At 37.6% G+C, this 22263-nt stretch overlaps 1 protein-coding gene and 1 pseudogene across 1 annotated transcript in view; one reads left to right on the plus strand and one right to left on the minus strand.

Annotated features, from left to right (window-relative positions):
* LOC127657524 (anoctamin-10-like) overlaps window positions 1–20151 on the minus strand; it is a 48679-nt gene extending 28528 nt beyond the window's left edge. The window contains exons 1-12 of the mRNA XM_052146361.1: window positions 20012–20151; window positions 13693–13844; window positions 11786–11983; window positions 11068–11202; window positions 9789–9908; window positions 9096–9429; window positions 7927–8162; window positions 7728–7783; window positions 7374–7448; window positions 7074–7256; window positions 2718–2909; window positions 2193–2321 (exon numbers count right to left, since the gene is read on the minus strand). Of these exons, the coding sequence (XP_052002321.1) occupies window positions 2193–2321; window positions 2718–2909; window positions 7074–7256; window positions 7374–7448; window positions 7728–7783; window positions 7927–8162; window positions 9096–9429; window positions 9789–9908; window positions 11068–11202; window positions 11786–11983; window positions 13693–13831 (1797 nt within the window). The 5' untranslated portion in view covers window positions 13832–13844; window positions 20012–20151. The remainder of the gene's footprint in view (window positions 1–2192; window positions 2322–2717; window positions 2910–7073; window positions 7257–7373; window positions 7449–7727; window positions 7784–7926; window positions 8163–9095; window positions 9430–9788; window positions 9909–11067; window positions 11203–11785; window positions 11984–13692; window positions 13845–20011) is intronic.
* An 889-nt stretch (window positions 20152–21040) lies between these two features.
* LOC127657528 (1-acylglycerol-3-phosphate O-acyltransferase ABHD5-like) overlaps window positions 21041–22263 on the plus strand; it is a 28297-nt pseudogene continuing 27074 nt past the window's right edge.

Genomic DNA, 22263 nt, shown 5'->3' on the forward strand with positions numbered 1-22263 from the left:
ATCTCCTCGATGTCCCACGCTCGATAATAAAGCGAAGAGGAGGTAGAGCCTTTTCGGTTGTGGCGGGTCCTATTTTACGGAATAGTTTAGTATTAGATTTTCACCCTCTATATCTGTTTTTAAGTCTTCTCTTAAAACTTCTCTTTTCACTGGCTTTTAATTGTATGTAATGTCCTGGTCTTAAATTGTTGTGTGTTTTTATAATTTTGTATTGTACAGCACTTTGGTCAGCCTTGATACTGTTTTTAAATAAGCTATATAAATAAAAGTATTGTGCATCAATCATTGAGTGCATGAGCGCATTACTACTTCTGGGCTTAAAAAATACAACTATGCAGAACTTTTATCGTCTCTAGTCCATGTTCTACTTAACGGCTGATGTGGCCCCTATACCAAAATAAATCGCACACCTCTGCTCAGCTGAATATGTAAGATTAATACTGTAAATTGGCAAGCAGGTTTCCTTGAATCCCAGCAAACACACAAAAATCCCTGGATTTTGTGAACACACAGTATGTCCTAATCTGCAGGTGCAGATATATAAGGAATACATTTATTGTACATAAAAAATATTTTCTTTATGTTGTTTTAGTAGCATTTAAACATGATTTAATCCATTAAAAAGATTACATAAATCTCCACTTTATACAGAGCACCACCACTATTTTCAGAAGCAACCTCAATATTGATCTGGATCAGGGCCTGATTCCAGTTGTGTTGTAATTACCAACCTGGTCTTATAGTGACTCAATATAAATTTTAGCAAAACTAGTAATACGTGTCTCCAGGTAAAATTCCCTGGAGGTGAAATGAACACTTAGAGGCGCTACAACAACAGTGTGTTTTATTCCCTTTCACTCAATCCATGATTCAGTGGCTTACTATGACATTATAAGTGCTTATTTTTCTCCCCGTTACCCTGCTATGTTATGATATCGACACTTTTCCACCAACATATAAAACGTATTCCAATGTGATTAGCTTACACGGTAGTTCACCTCATACAGCATTGGGCTTTGGTCTTGAACTGCAGTCCTCTGGGTCAGTCAAGAACACAAGCTGACACATGCCAAAACAGAGTAATAGAAGCGACAGAAAATTAAGTGGTTGCTTCAGAAAGTGTGCTTTTCATTTTGCTTCTGCATTTTAAAACACTGTTTGTTAGGTTTATGCGTTCGATGGATAAGGACGTCTTTTTAAACGTCTCATTTATTTTTTAAAACACTATTGGTTAGGTTTGGGCAAAGGTTTTATGTTAGGGGTTTATATGTCTTAAAAACATCCATCTTAAATTTCCGCTCCCAGCTGGACATTTCACTGGAAAACTGCAGCCAAACGTGTAATACAGCAATACAATTTTAAACTGCAAACATTTTGTCATGGTCACACATGGTCCTAGAGAAGCCCACAAACAACCTGTTATTTTACTGCTTTCTGTGCACCACCAGTTTGGGTCCCTGTCCCATTGATCTGGGTTAGCTTCTTGCAAGCAAGAACACCAAAGAACATATTACTGTCACTACACAAACATGTTTCTCTTTCGCTTTCTGGTAGAATTAATGTTGTAGAACGCAACAACAAAACCACACCAACCTAAAAGACCACAGCCTCTGTTATTCCCACAACACTCCTGGTTTTCAGTTTTATTTAAAATTATGCCATGGAACGCTGATGCTGTGCGCAAATCCGTATGGCCTAATTACAACTCCAGTGATTACTGTGAAGTTTAATTAGCGGAAAACAAGACACGGCACAACGAATTCCTCCACAGATCCCCAACAGATTCACACAGAATTTCAGCAGTTCTAGCTTTTCTCTCCCTCAAAGTCTCTAGTGTGTTTGTGCATGAGTTTGTGTTTGGGTCAGTTATTTTGAGAAGGTCTCCTGAGGCCAGCAGCAAAGCTTAACTGAAACTCCTGTTTAATTTTGATGTTAACCCATGTGGACTGGAGCTGCACAATGGTGAGGTTCTGGATTCTACTCTGTTACACCAACTGACAAGGCCCAACACTCCCTGTTTCCTGGATTATCCAAACCATAGGGATGGCGGTTAATAAAACAAGGACTAAGCCAAGGCTAGAACCCTTTAACAGCAGAAAAATAGCTCACTCATGCCACCTTATGGATTGAATAGTCCATTGCATAAGTGGGCCATAAGTTCAAGGGTGTGAGAGAAGAGAACATATCATTACCTCTACAGCCACCACAATGAGGATCAGCTGAGTCTCTGATTCAGGGAAGTACTCTTTGACTTGTGGGGACAAACCAATTAAGGCACAGTTGGTCACCACGGCAATGATGCTCATTGTCTCGAACGCCAGCTGAAAAAAAACAAGTACGGTTTTGAACTAATGTTCAGTCACCATTCACTTTCATTGCATGGAAAGACTCAATGCAAGTGAATGGGGACTGAGGATGTCTAACATTCTACCTAACATCTGATTTTTAGTTTTACTTTCAATCAACTTTTTTGGTTTCAAGTCATACAGGTTTGGAAAAACATGATGGTTAGTAAATGACAACAGAACCTTTTTTGGTGAGCTATCCCTTGAAATGATTTTGGTAGACAAATATAAAATAAGGCATATAAGATATATAGTAGTTATTTTTGGTCGATACATAATTTCACAGATTACAGACCTACCCCATTCTTAAAGCATTATTAATTTCTCTATTTCTGTCGGTTTCTCTATTTTTCCTCAAGAGATTTTTTTCACCTGCCATACTCCGATGTCTGAGGCTGGTTCAGTGAAGGGGCGCTTGAAGACGTGGCACATCTTGAAGGCGTCAGAATAAACCTCAGTGATGTTATTCAGCACCAACAGCACAGCAGCCAGCGGGTAAACACAGGAGAACAGACTCACATATCCAAACAGCAGAAACTGCTCAAGGTAATCATCAAATGTTCCCTGATGGTCAAAGTTATTTTAGACAGATTAGCAGGTTTGCCTGTAATAAATATAATGCCCTTTCATTGAGCAAAGACAACACAATTATTCTTCAACAAACACATGAGTGTCATAAGAATATCTGAGATGCTTAAATGAGAAAACTTTTACAACTCTAGTTTAAAACGTATGTACCAAATTTTTAGAATTGTAATCTTTACTTTTATGTTGGTTTCATTCTCTTTAGAAAAAAGAAATATATAAAAATGCTCACATACAGTGTGTGTGTGTAATACACACACACACACACACACACACACACATACATACATACATAAACATAAACACGGACAAATGTATTGAATAATGTACAGATTTTGCTGTACATTTCGGAAGGAAATTGGTACTTTAATTCACCATAGTGGCATTCAACTGATCACGAAGTATAGTCAGGACATTACTGATGTAAAACAACAGCACCATCACTATTTGAAAAAAGTCATTTTTTATCAAATCTAGACAGACCCCATTTCCAGCAGCCATCACTCCAACACCTTATCCTTGAGTAATCATCATAAATTGATCATTTGGTACTAGAAAATCACTTGCCATTATATCAAACACAGTTGAAAGCGATTTGGTTCATTAAATGAAGTTTATCACTGTCTTTGTGTTTGTTTTTGAGTTGCCACAGTATGCAATAGACTGGCATGTCTTAAGGTCAATATTAGGTCAAAAATGGCAAAAAAAAAAAAAAAAAAGAAACTGCTTTCTCTAGAAACTCATCATTCAATCATTGTTTTGAGGTATGAAGGCAATACAATGTTTGAAATTGACAAAAAAAAATTAAGATTTCATACATAGGTGTACATTACAGTCTTCAAAGACAAAGGACAACTGGCTCTAACAAGGACAGAAAGAGATGTGGAAGGCCAGATGTACAACTAAACAAGAGGATAAGTACATCAGAGTCTCTAGTTTGAGAAATAGACACCTCACATGTCCTCAGCTGACAGCTTCATTGAATTCTACCTGCTCAACACCAGTTTCATGTACAACAGTAAAGAGAAGACTCAGGGGTGCAGGCCTTATGTGAAGAATTGCAAAGAAAAAGTCACTTTTGAAACAGAAAAGAAAATGAAAAGGTTAGAGTGGGCAAAGAAACACAGACATTGGACAACAGATAACTGGAGAAGAGTGTAATGGATCTTAACCCCATTGAGCTTTTGTGGGATCAGCTAGACTGTAAGGTGTGTGAGAAGTGCCCGACAAGACAGCCACATCTATGGCAAGTGATACAGGAAGTGTGGGGTGAAATGTCACCTGAGTATCTGGACAAACTGACAGCTAGAATGTCAAGATTCTGCAAAGCTGTCATTGCTGCATGTGGAGGAGAACTCTTTGAAGTAGTTTAAGTTCTGAATTTTTTTTCAAATTACAATAATTTTACACGTTATTAACGTCCTGACTACATTGTGATCAGTTGAATGCCACTTTGGTGAATAAAAGTACCAATTTCCTTCTATAATAGCAAAATCATAGATACAGTTGAAGTCAAAAGTTTACATACAGCTTAGCCAAATACATTTAAACTCAGTTTTTCACAATTCCTGACATTTAATCGTAGAAAACATTCCCTGTCTTAGGTCAGTTAGGATCACTACTTTATTTTAAGAATGTGAATTCATTATTTCAGCTTTTATTCCTTTCATCACATTCCAGTGGGTCAGAAGTTTACATACACTTTGTTAGTATTTGGTAGCATTGCCTTTATATAGTTTAACTTGGGTCAAACATTTGGGTAGTCTTCCACAGACAAGCTTCTCACAATAAGTTGTTGGAATTCTGGCCCATTCCTCCAGACAGGACTGGTGTAACTGAGTCAGGTTTGTAGGCCTCCTTGCTCGCACACGCTTTTTCAGTTCTACCCACAAATTGTCTATCGTATTGAAGTCAGGCCTTTGTGATGGCCACTCAAATACTTTGACTTTGTTGTCCTAAAGCCATTTTTCCACAACTATGGAGGTATGCTTGGGGTCATTGTCCAATTGGAAGACCCATTTGCAACCAAGCTTTAACTTCACGGCTGATGTCTCGAGATGTTGCTTCAATATATCCAAATAATTTTATTATTCATGATGCCATCTATTTTGTGAAGTGCACCAGTCCCTGCAGCAAAGCACCTCCACAACATGATGCTGCCACCCCCATTCTTCACGGTTGGGATGGTGTTTTTTAGCTTGCAAGACTCACCCTTTTTCCTCCAAACATTACAATGGTCATTATGGCCAAAAAGTTACATTTTTGTTTCATCAGACCAGAGAAAATTTTCTCCAAAAAGATCTTTGTCCCTAAGTGCACTTGCAAACTGTAGTCTGGCTTTTTTATGGCAGTTTTAGAGCAGTGACTTCTTCCTTGCAGAGCAGCATTTTAGGTAATGTTGATATAATACTCCTTTTACTGTGGATATAGATATTTGTCTACCTGTTTCCACCAGCATCTTCACAAGGACCTTTGCTGTTGTTCTGGGATTGATTTGCACTTTTCACACCAACCTACGTTCATCTCTAGGAAACAGAATGAGTCTCCTTCCTGAGCGTTATGATGGCTGCATGGTCCCATGGTGTTTATACTTGCATACTAATGTTTGTACAGATGAATGTGGCTCATGAAATTGCTCCCAAGAATGAACCAGACTTGTGGAGGTCCACAAATTTTTTCTGAGGTCTTGGCTGATTTCTTTAGATTTTTGCATGATGTCAAGCAAAGAGGCAGAGTTTGAAGGTAGGCCTTAAAATACATCAACAGGTACATCTCCAATTGACTCCAATTAGCCAGAAGCTAACTGCATAAAGGCTTGACATAATTTTCTGGAATTTTCAAAGCTGCTTAAAGGCACAGCTAACATGGTGAATGTAAATTTCTGACCCACTTGAACTGTGACATAATCAATTAAAAGTGAAACAATCTGTCTGTAAAAAATTGTTAGAAATATTCATGTCATACACAAAGAAGATGTTCTAAATGACTTACCAAAACTATAGCAAAATCTGTGGAGTGGTTAAAAAAAATGCATCTTAATTACTTCAACCTAAGTGTATGAAAATGTCCAGCTTCAACTCCATCTATCTATCTATCTATCATACATACATACACACACACATACATACACAAAATAAAATAAAAATTTTGATACATAATGAGGGTATTAATTTACATATTTATTTTTTAAATTATGAATCAAACTGCAAAAGGTAAAATAACTTATGCCTTTTTTATTTTTTCAACAATTTAAGCTTTTTTCTTCTTCATCTTCTATCTCCACACATTTACACCAATACTTTTTTTTTTTACTTTCAGCTCCATAAAAATATATATATATAAATAAATTAATTGAAATTTTAAAAGAAAAAAAAAAGTTCAAAGTAATTTTTTGTATAAAAAAATATGAGTGTCAGGTAAGTGACCCATAAACATCTCAGTTCAGAATATCAATATGTGAGTAAATTGGGAGTCATAGGATTTTTCTTGCTCTTTTGATATACTCTCTTGCCATACTATAGTCTAAAGTTCACAACACAAAGCTTCCAAGTCCATCCAGACCATTTTTTGTTACCAAACTACAAAAATGGGTCATTGAATCGTCATGGTTATAATGTCACAACCATGAACATATTAACATATGACTACCTACGATAACATATTATAAAACAGTCGGGATTTAGCAATTTAGCCTGTCTTGGTAAAGGACAACATTCCATGGATGCTGGTTAATGACCTCTTTAAAACATAGTCTTAAAAAGGTACAGTGGAAAAATAGACAGTTTTAATCTATGCGTTACAGAGATAGTGGAAAATGATTATGCACAACAAATTATTACTGATTTTGTCCAATAAACCTTGACTAACATTATAAAAGGACTTCAGGGAGACAGAAAAAAGCTACAAATCTGTAGATCTGGACCAACTGTAAGGTTCATTTAGCCTTTCAATGAGCCAAGAGAAGAGAATTATAACAAACATTTGTGCATATCATAAGTGAACATACACAAACTCTATTCCATCTGTTATAGGTAAACTACAGTATATATTCTTGATGATTCCACCCATTCATTGCACAACATACCCTCGTAATTATATTTCAAACTTTGAATAAGTCAGCTGATAAGGTTTGTTCGAACTTACCAGATATGTGTTCATGTCAGTCTCCAGCTGAACTTGTTCCAGCAGGGGGAGCTCTTTATCACCCATAAGCCTCCTCATCCTCTTATGAACCTTCTTGTTCCTCCTCCTCTGCAGCCAGTATGGCAGGAAGGCCTCCATCACTTGGTTCAGGATTTGAGAGGTGATGAGCAGGGTGGCCAGACTCTGTCCACAAACACAGGCCAAATACAAGAGTGCATTACATCCCAAGCACAAGAAAGGCTTCTAGTGAATAACTGTTTAAAGATACACAGCTTGTTTAACTCTGACTGAAACACTAACCTGTCTCAGAAGCACCATGTCTTGCATGACGAAAGCAATATAGAAAAGAGAGGCAAAGCAGTTTACGAAGTTAAACTGGAAACAAGAGATAATATTAAACCATTTTAGATTAAATGTGCACATCAAAAAAGCATCGTTTTCATATTGCTGGCAGAAATATGTTCTCTGTTCTACGCCAGCAAAGACTAAGAGGTAAAATAATCAAGAAACGTGTTTGCTAAATTATAAGACACCCCCCCCACCCCAAACCCACTGTGTTTGGGAATCAATCTTGAACTTACAGTAATTAACATCAAATGCCGTTAAAAAGAATATTCAAAGTATGAACACACTAAAGAAACCGTTATAGCATACCACCAAAACTTTGAGCACGAGATGATTTTGAAACGAAGACTCAAGTCGGTGGTTTTCTGCACAACAGAAAAACATGAAATAGGATTTAGCACTGATGTGATGCAACATCTTTATTTCATTCAATTACAGCAAAATCACTTGTAGACAATTACAGACTCTGAGGGAAATGAAAGAAAGAAAAGAAGAATTATTTTCTCACCCCAGTTTGTGAGAAATTCCGCTGCATAGCGATACAATAGGTTCATGATCTCGATAACAACAGCGTAGATGATACTGGGAACGAACAGCAGAATACTGGTCGCAAAGTTTGGGTTTTCATCGTATATACCTATGGCCCAGTTCTCCATGTCGAAGTAGACCATCATCACATAAAAGGAAAGATACAGGCACAGCAGTACGAATGGAACGGACACCAAATATATCCTCAACTGACGCCTGTCATGGGAAAACAATCAAAACAATCTGAGCATATGGTAACTGGTAAATGGTCTGCACTTAAGTATATAGCACCTTTTTTAACCATAGAGGTTACCAAAGTGCTTTACACTTTGTCCCATTCACACACACATTCACACTCATACAACAATGGCGGCAGAGCTGCCATGTTCACGCAAGAACTGTGACACCCAGAAGAGAGGTGCTGTTTACAAGTGAGGAGGAACACTGTACAGATGCATTGTTGGTTTTGGTTTAGATCTTTATTTATCTGTTTCTTTACTCACAATGGTGCATTTCTGTGCTTATCCTGGATATCTCAGCGGAGAGATGAATGTAAGATTACAATCCGTAACATGCCAACGCGAATACGTCACACGAGAGACCACGTGAACTCGGAGCCCTCGTGAATGCACACACGACTGCTGACCGGAAACAATGTTTTACAGTTAAAAAATACTTGCTGATCTTTTTCGCACCAAAATTTATCGTATCGTTATAGAAGACATTCATTTAACTGTTGGAGTCACTTCGATGACGTTTATGCTAACGGTCTGTGATTTTTGGAGCTTCAAAGGTCTGATCACATCTACTTGCAAGGACCTACTGAGCTAAGATATCTTTCTATTTTTCTTCAAATGTGTTCAGCAGAAGAAAGAAAGTCATACACATCTGGGATGGCATGAGGGTGAATAAATGAGAAGAGTATTTTCATTTTTGTGTGAATTAGTCCTTTCTAATTTAAACTGTTATTATGAAAGATAAGAAAATATATATGCACAGGAGTATGTTTTTAATCTTTTTCTAACAACTCTCATATTAAAAGATTGTTGGCCCTACATGAAACATTATGGTGCACCCAGTCTTGCTAAAGCTATGCCATTTTTCTGATAGTATAGAGTTTGGAAACACTTTGACAACAAAAAATTGTACCTGGAGCTGGGGTAGACCGGTTCCTCTCGGCCCGTGACTGGATTAAACCCCAGAGCTCCATGGAATCCAGGCCTGGGTTCTTCAAACGCTTTCTTACGGCTCAACGTCCCCCACTCGTATGCTAATGTAGCGCTGCATCTCTTCCACGCTTCCAGGAAAACCGTAGACCAAACCAGGTTGAAGACAGCAAACAGTACATACTTATCATAGTCCTCCCAGTCAAAGAGGTAGTAAGGGATCCCAATAAGGGCCATGGGTACCAAGGCAAATGTAAAATACTCCAGGAATCCAAAGTAGAGAGCCAGACCCTCCCCAAAGTAATGTCTGATGTCATCTTCATCATGGAGACAAAGAGAACACCTTCAGTATATATTGCATAATGGTTTTATTGCATGTATTAGTTATTTAAAACAATTTTATGGTTCAAGTACACCTCTTCTACATTTTACATTTGCATTCAAAAGAGAAGACAACAGTAGAACAGTATTTTTTTAAATTCTGTAAATTATTCTAGAGAAGGACAGCTACAAGTGACATTCACCAAATATGGCAAATATCTATTCATTCTTTCTTATCTAACCACAGTTCTTGTGAAGCTCTTTTCACAGTAAGTTATATCAGGAGAACTGATACAGAACAGAGATGCTGGGTTTAAAGGTCATGCTACCAGCACAGAGAGAAATAGTGACTCACCAAGTGGCTGGAGGGACAATTTGATCTTTTTGTACCAAGAGAATGATAGTCTCTTCAGCTCTTCTTTGTCATGGAGAGGGAAATACTGGACTAAGATGCCTTTGGACTGCAATCTTCGCACTGGAAAAGTGGAGAATCAAACCTTAAATTTAAAATAGCATTTAAAAATGTGAATTAAATCTACTAAAGCAGAACTATTGTTAACAACAAATATCTTTAGAATGGCAGTGTTTTGAATAGCTGACCTCTATGGGTCTTTTAAAAGGTGCACTAACTGCTTCCACACACACACACAATAACACTTTAAAATAAGGTTACATTTGTTAACATGAACTACGAATTAACAATAAGTTTACACCACTTAATATAAGTAAATGTTAATAACAACATATACCAGTACTAATAAATCAATATATATGTTTTTTTATAATTACTTATTTTTTAAGTTACATGTGCTAACATTAGTTAATACATTATGAACTAGCATGAACTAACAAAAACCAATTATATTTTATATATATATATATATATATATATATAAAATTATATTATTAGAATATATATAAGATTAATACATACTGTAAAAATATACTGTTCATTGTTAGTTCATGACACCTAATACGTTTACTAATGTTAACAAATATAAACTTATTATACACTCACATGTGATGTATATCTGGGTTTTTTTGCCCCCTATTTGGGCATTTTTGCCCCTTGCTGAGATCACATTAGCCCAATACTTTTCATCTTATGTCAGTTTTATCGGGCACTTGTAGTTGCAAAATAAATGAATCACAAGTGACACATATGCTTTCAAATAGAGTATTAAATAGAGTATAACACTTTTGCTGTTACATTTAGCACCCACGCAGATACTGTAGGTGTTAGCATAAAGTCAGACATCTATCATTGTCACTAAACAAAAAATTACCAAGTGCACCAATGACAATACAAAAAAATGTAAATTACAATTTTGAATTAAATAATAAATAAAACACTTTCCACAATTGTTTTTAATCTATAAAAAAAATAAAATAAATCTAAGATGTTTTAATGTATTTCTGAAGAATTTGGTTTAGCGAAGGGTGTCAAAATGCAAAAAACTTTCCGACCTACAGTGTGTATATATATATATATATACACACACACACACACATCTCGGTCAACAACTAGTTTTGAGACATATCTCAACACAAATAAAAGCATGTTTTTGGAATGTTAATATTTTCACACAGTTACTGTATAGAGCTAATGCAGCTGGTTATAAAAACACACTTACCGACTGATTTTCCAGGGTAGAGTTTTAGTTTAGGATATCCTGGAACATGCTCTTCACTCTTAGCTCTAAGTGTGTCCAGCTCATGTTTGATAATGTATTGACACTCTGCAATACTGAGAAATCCATCACCATCTCCTAAACTTAGACATTAAAAAACAATAGCTTTGTGGGCACAGTGTGAATATTCAACAACCAGTTCAACATCTGAGTTTGGCACTGTGTCTAATTAATTCTGAATTTACTGTATCAAATTAATTAGTGATGTTTGCTAAGACAAGAATCACAATTATTACTGCAAAAACTTAGGGTTAAAAATGTCAACTACCTGTAACCTCAAATACTAGACTTGACACATAATTTAGCCCACATCCTATGTGCCATGGACATGAATAATACCTCAAATTGTGTGGCTTATTGAGGAGAGGTGTACTAAAACTTTTATAAGCAATCAAATTAGGCAATTTGAGTTTTACCGGAGGATACTCCGGTTGAAAAAGATCTCACAGACTTGCATTGAAAGAGGGGCCCGAGCCATAACTGTATAGCAATGGCCTTGAAATTTAGAAGAATCAGTGTCTCTTTACTACAGTTACTAGCAATTTATGTGTCAGAAGACAAGCCAAAAGGAACTCAAAAATATAGAACAAAACATCTTAACATGTTGTGAAATGCATAGACACTAACTCACTTCTCATTAACGGTTATAACCAAACCTCACCTAGAAAGTCCTTAAAGCTTTCTCTATTGGCATAGGTGAATCCTCGCATTATTCCATCTTGAAACTCTTTAAACATCCCTACATCTTCAGCCCCATTTAAGAGTCTCTGTAACGTGGAGCCCACCACAAAGACATTTGGATTACACTTCTGACCGTCCTGAGCTGGAAACAAGAGCTGCTCCACCAACAACTCAGCTCCTGTCAAAGATTTCACAGCATGCATGTTAGCAAAGCCTCACTGACCTCTAGAAACTGGGTATTTCACCAGCTAGGTCAAATTGCTAATAAATAATACCTTTACATACATTTGACATTAAAAACTATAATTTTCTGAAGTACAGTAGATTTCACGCTAAACAATATAGTAAGCATACATGCAACAGTAGACTTGTAGATGTGTTCACATTAATCCCTTTAATCTGAAAAATCAGTTTTCAGTTTCCTAACGTTTTCATTTTCGCAGGTATGCGGTTTCCTCTGTTTTCAGTGGAGGAAAATACCATTCAAGTGTGGATGAAAGGCATAAATGTAGCAAAATCAATGCATTTTCAACTGAAAGCGTCTTAGTGTGGACGTGACTTGGACATGATATAGATCATCCTTTCTTAAATGTCATATAAACAAAATACAATCAATGTTACGATGTAACAGATGCATTTTGTCATTTAACCCTTTAATGCATACCTTGGGTCTTCATTGCATTTTTTGGAGTTATGCCCACACCTCTTTAGTATTCCTTAATCTTACTCTTCTGAACAGTGTTAAAAAAATAATAATAGTAAAAACTGAAAAAAAAAATATATACTTTTATAACTGCTTAATTACTATAAGTGTATAGGGTCATTAAAGACCCGAGATATGTAATAGAGTTGCTTTTTATTTGCGCTTCCATAAATAATATTTGTATGATTATTTCATATCTATATAAGTTTACCATCACAGGATACTGTTTACTACTTTGTTTATAATTAACTATTTCAAATTGATTTTCTGCACGTCATTCGTGAATTATCAGTATCCCATATGCGTGTACACATACATTTTATACATGCTATTTCTTACACAATGTGGCGCTGATGTTTCAGTGACTTGATTTACATTTGACTTTGCTATGTGACGAAGAAGCATCGTGGAACACATGAATAGGATGATTTGGCTATTGTCATTTGGGTGAAAATTAATGAAATTAAGTAAGTTATGCATCTATCTAGACTCAAAAAGTGCCTAAGAAAATAAATATCTGTGGTTTATAGGCATGTTTGTGTTTGAGAGCCTTTGCATCTCATAAATTTCAGTGTGGAAGTAATAAATCTTGTTACATATTTGTTGCATCACCTCTTTGATATATGAAAAATAAAACATTGGAATACATCAATATATCTGAAAATGTGACACTAGCTGGGCATTTAGTATGTCCATTTGTGATATATATACTGTACGTATCGGGTCTGAAGACCAGAGTATGTAATAATGTTTTTGAAACACCCATGCATTTAAGGGTTAAGGAAGTTTAATAGTTTGAATACAATAAAATAGTGTCAGTGACAGTCTCTGTTTAACAATTATAGTGTTAGAACTATTTAAAAAACTACGATACTTAAATGCTCAGTCTTTCCCAAATGGCCTTTATGAGTTTTCAGAAGTGTGTAGCATGTCTTTGACATGAAGTAGTTCATTTGATCAGTGGCATGTGTCTTTGAAGGCAATAAGTATGAAGCAAGAAAACCAGTTACAGAAGGACTGGGTTCACAAACTTTGGTGGACCAGTGGTTGAGTAACACTAACAGAGGCACAAAGGACAAAGATTGGACTTCAAATACAGACAACCTCAAGGCAAGTAGATTTCTCACAAAATGTTCAGTTCCTGTCAGCCTCTGTCCCTGGATATAACATGCCAGGGGTCTCACCTCCACTCTGCTGCTTGTCTCTGATCCTGTTTAGTAACCATGTCATGGCCTCTGTTTTAGTGTCATCAGCCAGCTCCAGTACCACCAGAGGAGTGAACGTGAAGACATCACTGTCAGAAACCGACAAGCCGCTTTCCATTTTTCCAGTTTCCCTGTGTAACAGAGAGACAAAGAAGGGCAAGGGGCAAAAGAATCATGTATAAAACATATCACTCTCCTCAAGTCTCATACAAAACAGCTCCAGTTACACTATGGCTTTCATCTTTTGAAGATCAAGCATCATTTGCATCATAACTGCTTATGAAATTTTTTTTCCTGCTGACTTATGCAAATGCTACAATAAGGTACATTTACATTTCAAATGGTACATTTCACCTCATCACAGTCCTAATAGGACTGGTTGAAAAGAATATGGATATAATCATTATGTTACATACTTATGCATACCTGCCATGCTTATGATAATATATTGTATGAAATTCACTGTCAAATATACTGTAATAATGACTCTCTTTCCCAAAATACAACCATTTTGGTAGTCATATTATATATATATATATATATATATATATATATACACACACTCACCTAAAGGATTATTAGGAACACCTGTTCAATTTCTCATTAATGCAATTATCTAATCAACCAATCACATGGCAGTTGCTTCAATGCATTTAGGGGTGTGGTCCTGGTCAAGACAATCTCCTGAACTCCAAACTGAATGTCAGAATGGGAAAGAAAGGTGATTAAGCAATTTTGAGCGTGGCATGGTTGTTGGTGCCAGACGGGCCGGTCTGAGTATTTCACAATCTGCTCAGTTACTGGGATTTTCACGCACAACCATTTCTAGAGTTTACAAAGAATGGTGTAAAAAGGGTAAAACATCCAGTATGCGGCAGTCCTGTGGGCGAAAATGCCTTGTTGATGCTAGAGGTCAGAGGAGAATGTGCCGACTGATTCAAGCTGACAGAAGAGCAACTTTGCCTGAAATAACCACTCGTTACAACCGAGGTATGCAGCAAAGCATTTGTGAAGCCACAACACGCACAACCTTGAGGCGGATGGGCTACAACAGCAGAAGACCCCACCGGGTTCCACTCATCTCCACTACAAATAGGAAAAAGAGGCTACAATTTGCAAGAGCTCACCAAAATTGGACAGTTGAAGACTGGAAAAATGTTGCCTGGTCTGATGAGTCTCGATTTCTGTTGAGACATTCAGATGGTAGAGTCAGAATTTGGCGTAAACAGAATGAGAACATGGATCCATCATGCCTTGTTACCACTGTGCAGGCTGGTGGTGGTGATGTAATGGTGTGGGGGATGTTTTCTTGGCACACTTTAGGCCCCTTAGTGCCAATTGGGCATCGTTTAAATGCCACGGGCTACCTGAGCATTGTTTCTGACCATGTCCATCCCTTTATGGCCACCATGTACCCATCCTCTGATGGCTACTTCCAGCAGGATAATGCACCATGTCACAAAGCTCGAATCATTTCAAATTGGTTTCTTGAACATGACAATGAGTTCACTGTACTAAAATGGCCCCCACAGTCACCAGATCTCAACCCAATAGAGCATCTTTGGGATGTGGTGAAACGGGAGCTTCGTGCCCTGGATGTGCATCCCTCAAATCTCCATCAACTGCAAGATGCTATCCTATCAATATGGGCCAACATTTCTAAAGAATGCTTTCAGCACCTTGTTGAATCAATGCCACGTAGAATTAAGGCAGTTCTGAAGGCTGAAAGGGGTCAAACACAGTATTAGTATGGTGTTCCTAATAATCCTTTAGGTGAGTGTATACAGTGTATATATATATATATATGTATTCTGAGAAAAACAATATGGGAGACCGGGTGATTCACAGGATTCATTTGTTAATCTTGGTTAATTTTAATGTCACTATTTACTAATACAATTTAAAAAATAAAAGTTGTATGTTAGAATTAGTTCAAACAATATGAACTAACATGAACAAACAAAGATCAATGGTTTTTATTAATTAACATGAACCAAGATGAACAAATGCCGTTTAAAAATATTGTTCATTTGTAGCTCCGACACTACATGAATTAAAGGAATAGTTTGCCCAAAATTAAAATTCTCTCATCAATTACTCACCCTCATGCCATCCCTTTTCTGAATTCCTGAGCTCCTTTGGTCCATATAATACAAGTGAATGGGTGCCACACGTTTGAAGCTCAAAAAAGCACATAAAGGCAGCATAAAAGTAATCCATACGACTCCAGTGGTTTAATTAATGTGTTCAGAAGTGATATGATAGGTGTGGGTGTGATGGAGAGCTGGTCACTCACAGTGGGTGAGAAACAGGTCAATATTTAAGTATAAAACAGATGTTTTATTTAACTTATTTTACAATAAATGATCCTCCCTTCTCAGTCATTCTTATTCTTGTATTTTTGGTGATTCACATTCCTCATGCATATCACCCCATACTGGGCAGGGAGAACAATGTCTAGCTCAAAATGGCATATAAAGATCTGTTTCTCACCCACACCTATCATATCACTTCTGAAGATATGGATTAAAACACTGGAGTTGCATGGATTACTTTTATGCTGTCTTTAGGTGCTTTTTTAGCGCAAAAAATGTGGCACCCATTCACTTGTATTGTATGGACCTACAGAGCTGAGATAAAAAACTTATGGTAGCTAAACCATGATAAAGTGCCCTCTACCGTGGCCCAGTGTACAAGAAAACCTGATAAAATGCCCACTAGGGTGCCCTTCCAGTGGAGAAAACGTGATGCAGTGCCCTCTAGGGTGCCGCAACGTGTGAGAAAACATGATGCAGTGCCCTCTAGGGTGCCCCAACGTGTGAGAAAACGTGATGCAGTGCCGTAATGGGTGCCCTTCCGATGGAAAAATTGTGATGCAATGCCATCTAGGGTGCCCCAATGTGAGAGGAAATGTGGTAAATTGCTCTCCAAGGTGCCCATATGTGCAAAAAAAAAAAAAAAAAACATGATGAAGTGCCCTCTGGGTGCCCTTCCAGTGGAGAAAATGCGATGCAGTGCACTAATCGGTGCCCTTTCAGAGGAGTGCCATGTAGGCTGTCCTACATGCTAGAAAATTAGTTGGCCTCTACGTGCTCCAACATGCGAGACAATATATGCCCTTATGGGATGCCTCTATAGTGGATAATACCCTCCTGGTGCCCCCGTTTTTTATTTTTTAGACTTTTTAGTGGCAGCATATCTTTAGTGTGTGAAGAAGGTTACATAGCAATGTTTTACATTTAAACCAACGGAAAGATTGCAGCTTACTAAAGATGCATTAGTAATATGTGTAGACTGCATTTTCTGGTTTGGTTTGTTTATTAAGCTGTATACCATGTAATGCCCAGATGCTCTTGTGTAGCGTAGCTTTTGAATGAATTCTATGCATGGATATCGCCACACCTGTCATTACTGAGACTGCCATTGCTTCTTCTGCACTCCAGAGAAAGGACCTTGATCTGTCATACACCATTGTGGAAGGGGTCATGGGAAGGGTGAAAGCAATGAGGAAAGATGAGCAATTCAAGGTCATCTTTTCAAAAGCCAAAGAACAAGTAGGGTCAGCTGGTATCCCTGATGAAAAACCAGCACAAGCCAGACACAGAAAGGTACCTCAGAGGTACAAGTACAGCTCCCAGTCTTCTACAAAGGATCATCAAGCCCAGAGCTTGAAGGAGCACTACCAGGGAAAGGTGTTTTTTACTTTTATTGACATCCTCTCCAAGGGCCTAGACCAGAGATTCAAGGGGAAGGATGAAACCCCAACTGGGAAAATCCTGTCGGCTTTACCATCTCAAGTCACTGGAAAGGCATGACAGACGACAGAGCTGCTCTGTCTGTTAGAGATGTTTGCAAGTTTTTTGACGTGGAGGAAGAAAACCTTGCCACTGAACTCCATGTGTTCTACTCATCCTATGCTCTTCCAACCAGCAATGTGCAAGCTATGCTAAGGTGTGTTAAAGTCAATGATGTGGACAGAGTTTTCCCTACCCTGACTAAGCTCCTCAAAATATATGCCAGTGACATATTCAGTCATTCGCTAAACTTAAGCCGATCAAGACCCAGCTCAAGAACAGATGTGGGAAAGGCAGGCTCTTTATATCTTCTGCTGCTATCCATTAAGAGGGACATCCCAGTTGACCCAAACAATGTGAATATTTACAAACACATGGTGAAAAGAAGAATTCTACTCGAATTCCTCCACCCAGACTCACTGTCCTGACTAATGGTGCGTTCCATTTACCTCTGAAGTCGGATTTCAGAGCTGGGAATGATGTCACACCCAAGTTGACTGCATTCCAGTACACAAGTCGGAAAACCAAGATGGCTGGGGTGGGGGAAGTAGCCATTCTTCGCAATACCAGTCGATAAAAACAAATAAAAAAAAGCTTTTTTTTGCACAGATAATGATGAGGTTTCATGACCACAGGTTGGATAGTACTGTGCACTACTGAGTTTATTGAGATACAGACAAACAGAAGTGCTAATTAACAATATATTACTACTGTTTCAGTTACTGTTGATGCGCTGAGCAGCCATTTTGGGTTCTGAAGTTGGGGTTGTTGCGGTCCTCCAAGTTTCCGAGTCGGAACTACGACTTGAGGGGGCGTTCCAGTTAAAAGATCCTACTGGGAACTCAGAATTTCCGACTTGCGAGTACAAATGGAACACAACAAAAGCTCCTCAATATACAGCTCATTTTCAGTGACATCACATGTGTGTTTGTGTGTGTTAAGGGTGTAAATCGGACGTTCATCATGATACAATCTTACACCGATCCTCTTGGCCTGCGATACGATATTTGCCGATACTTCAAAGTCTGCCGCGATACAATTTCGATTTGATTCAATTCCCTGCGATCAATATTCCGATATTATGTGCCTATTTTACACAATCAATTGCATTTGTTTTGCCCTCAAATGCAACCAAAATTGTATTTGACTATGTTATTGAGCTCTCTGAAAAGTGCAAATTTAGTATCCACATTGGGACATCTCCACAACAAAGTAAGGTACTTCAGATGTTGAAATAAATTATACAGATAATATAAAAAAATAATATCACACACAAGTGATAATCAATCATTTGATTACAGCTTATTTTTCAGTTTAATCCAATTAAAAAAACGTACATACCCATGACGTTTCCAACTAACCGTGAGTTTTCTTGGCTACAACTTCCACAGCTGTAATGAAAAATTCTGTTCCAGTTAACTGGGATAAATGTTAGAGATGATGTGTAGATGTATATAGTCTTATAACTGTTGGTAATTCTGGGGAGCAGGTTTTTCTCTTTCCCTTATTAGTGCTGTTCAGAATGTCAGCGTTGTCAAGACGTTTCACATGATGGTTCAACTGCTCCATGGTACTTTTAAATAGCAAAATGGTTTACATACGCAAAGATATCTACGGAAGCATGTGAGCCACTCTGCGCTCGTCACGAGAGCTTTCATTTTAAGGAGCGCCCGGTTGATGTGCTTGCACCGATCCTGACGCTGGAGCTCAGGGCTCGCACGGATAGCAGAGTGCAATTTGTCTTCAAAGACCCCGTGCACATCCTTGCCCCATATGAAAAAAAATATTTAGTGCTCATAAAGTAAAATTAATGTAATAAGGCTGCTTCATCGTCTGACGTGGATGCATACAGACGTGGCTGACATGAGAGTATTAAAATAAAGGTTCATCTTTAAAAAATGTCTATATAGATATTTACGCGTTGCATTGAAAACATTGGATCATTGGTTATTGGATCGATGCACTGAACCAGATCGATAAATCGTTACACCCAACTTCTAAAAGGAATTTTACTCAGTATGTTACAAATCACACTTTCTCTGTGGATTAATGAGTGCCTGCTTGTTATTTATTGTCTTTTAGTTTTCCCTAAAGAAATTTAGTGAGTGTTTAAAGTGAACCCTAGTGTGTATGTGTGAAATAAATGGTGGTTAATAGCTCTCTGTGTGTTTTTTACTACAGAGGTGTAGTAGTTATACTTAAATTCTGAATCACATAATAAAACTATTTTAATCTTAACCAGGTTTTTAAACTGTTTCACCATAAATGCATCACACATTTCTGCACGCTAATGCCCCACCACATGCAGCTGGTGCCCTTTTCATTTGCTTCGCCCCTGCCCAACAGACAGCCTGAGTTCGCCACTGTATACGATAAATAACCAACAAAGGACACTCTTACTGTCATGTATCAAGGCGTAAATGCTTTTAAAAATGTAATATCGATGGAAAATGGCGTATCAGGCCTGACTGCCACCACTGACTATGTAAACTATGTCTACTTACAGAGTTGCACGGTCGGTCGATCAGCTGTCCGGAAAGCGAAAGAGATGTCAGCCTTGCTGTTTAAATGCCCATTTAAGCCGACTGTTTGAACTACTTGTTTAATTCAAAGTATAGCTCTCTACTGCACGTGTATGAGCCGGAGCTCTGTAAACTTAAAAGGCTTGACTTGAGTTCTTCACGTCATCGAGACGAAAGAGCCCCCACCCACCGCACACACTGACCAGCTGAGAAATATATTCATATGTTAATGTTATCGAGACGAGTCATTTAATAATACGGACAGCTATAAACCCAAATGCGCTTGAAATGCTAGTTTTATTTGCTATAGATTCCCACGCTATGCGCCTTATGATATAAATTAGTTTTTAGCATGAATTAAAACGATTTGTGCATTTAGACAATACGAGTGCACTGACACTGCACGTTTACCGCTGATAATACAATCTATGGACAGCTTTTACTTTTTTTTTTTGTGTTTTTTTTTACAATATAAAATTAACAAATACAAATACCAAAAAAGAACAATGAGGATTACATTACATTATGACGAAGCTTGTTATACTAGCTTATATGTATTACACCATAAAAGAGTCTTACATGCAAAAGAATTGTTAGAATTTCTTAAATAATTTAAATATATATATATATATCAATAACTTTCTTGCAAAGGTACACTTATGAAAGTAACATTTGGCAAGAAAAAGTAATACATTAATTATAAAATTAAAATAAGAAGGGTCTAAATTCAGAGATATCTATGGACAGCTAGGATGTCAGCATCTATAGTTCGTGTATGACGCTCAGGGTCACATGATCAGTGACACTGACGTTAGACTTGTGTGAATCACTCTTTTGAGCCGGTTCCGAGTTGAATGGCGAATCAGTCTAACTGAAACCAGCTCTTCAGTCTGAATTGTTCGGACAATTGACTCACTGGATCATTAAATGTGTCCGAGAATTAAGAGAGTGACGTGCTGTCATAGCAACCATGTTACGTTTCCTTTCCGTTCGTCCTACGAAGGCTGTCTCGTTTAAACGAGGCTTGTTTAAAGGAGGGCACTCGGTATACTGCAGCCTTCAAAGGACGCGACCTCCAGTGGACGCATCCTTCTTAACGAGACACAACCAGAAACATGACTGAGAATTCACTGTCAGCGGACACGGGGTAAGAGTCACCCTCTTAAGCGTTATTAATAAAGTGGTAATGTTGTTTGTTGTCAGTTTGCGTCTGGTGTTGTTGTTTACGTGAGTCTTTTATAGTTGTCAACAGTTTTCGTTGGCACGCTGTAAATGTTGATCAAGAAAACATAATACTGAGTTGTTTCAGTGTTTTATTTGTGTTAATTCAGAAGATAATTGTGTGTTTTAATGCTTTCAATAGTCCTATAAATCACACATGAGCACTATCATAACGTCTCTCCACAAATAGATAATTTTAGTAATATTCGTTAATACAATGCTAAACATATATCTAACATATGAGGGTTAATTGGTTGATCGGCAGTCGTTTGATTGACAGCTCTCTCCTGTTCTCTAGACTTTAGACTGGCACACCGTGTACTGAAGTTTTTCGGTATTCATAGTCTCTTCTACAATGTTGTCTGTTTCTTGGTCAAGACAGTGAGGTAATCTTTGTCTAGCTGTAACAAGGGCTGGACTGGTAATCTGGCATAACGGGCATTTTCCCAACATCTGGGAAACATCTTAAAAAGATGAGATTTTCATACATTCTAAATCATAAACATCTCAAAGGCATCTGCTAATGTCTTATTAACATCTGAGTGGAAACGTCTTATAGATGTATTGCAGGTGAGTAAACAATACGTCTTCCAGATATCAACAAGAGCACTGTGATGTACTTCAGTTTTCATTGTGCACAGTAATTTCTCACAAAGGGTTGAGGGTTGTTGTGTTCTCTTAAAGAAAAAAAAAAGCCAATATTGCTTTTTTAGCACCAGTTTTGGGAATTTTGTAAAACTAACAAACTATCTTAGACTTCCCATGTTTCCCTCTTTGGTTGTTAACTGATATTAGTGAAGAATGAGATGGTCACATTGAGTTGTGTTGTAGGTCATGGTGGATCACCAGCTGGCTGCCCTCCTGGTGCCCAACATCTCAAAGACACCTGAAGGAGGCAGAGGAGAGGATGCTGCAGTGTGAGTAACCACCATTGTGTCCTTCTCTTGTATGAGTTTAACTCCACTCAGGCTTGCTTTTCAGAAATTAAAGATTATTACCATGCCTTATACAGC

This window comes from Xyrauchen texanus, chromosome 17, assembly GCF_025860055.1.
Source record: "Xyrauchen texanus isolate HMW12.3.18 chromosome 17, RBS_HiC_50CHRs, whole genome shotgun sequence".
Lineage (NCBI taxonomy): Eukaryota > Metazoa > Chordata > Actinopteri > Cypriniformes > Catostomidae > Xyrauchen > Xyrauchen texanus.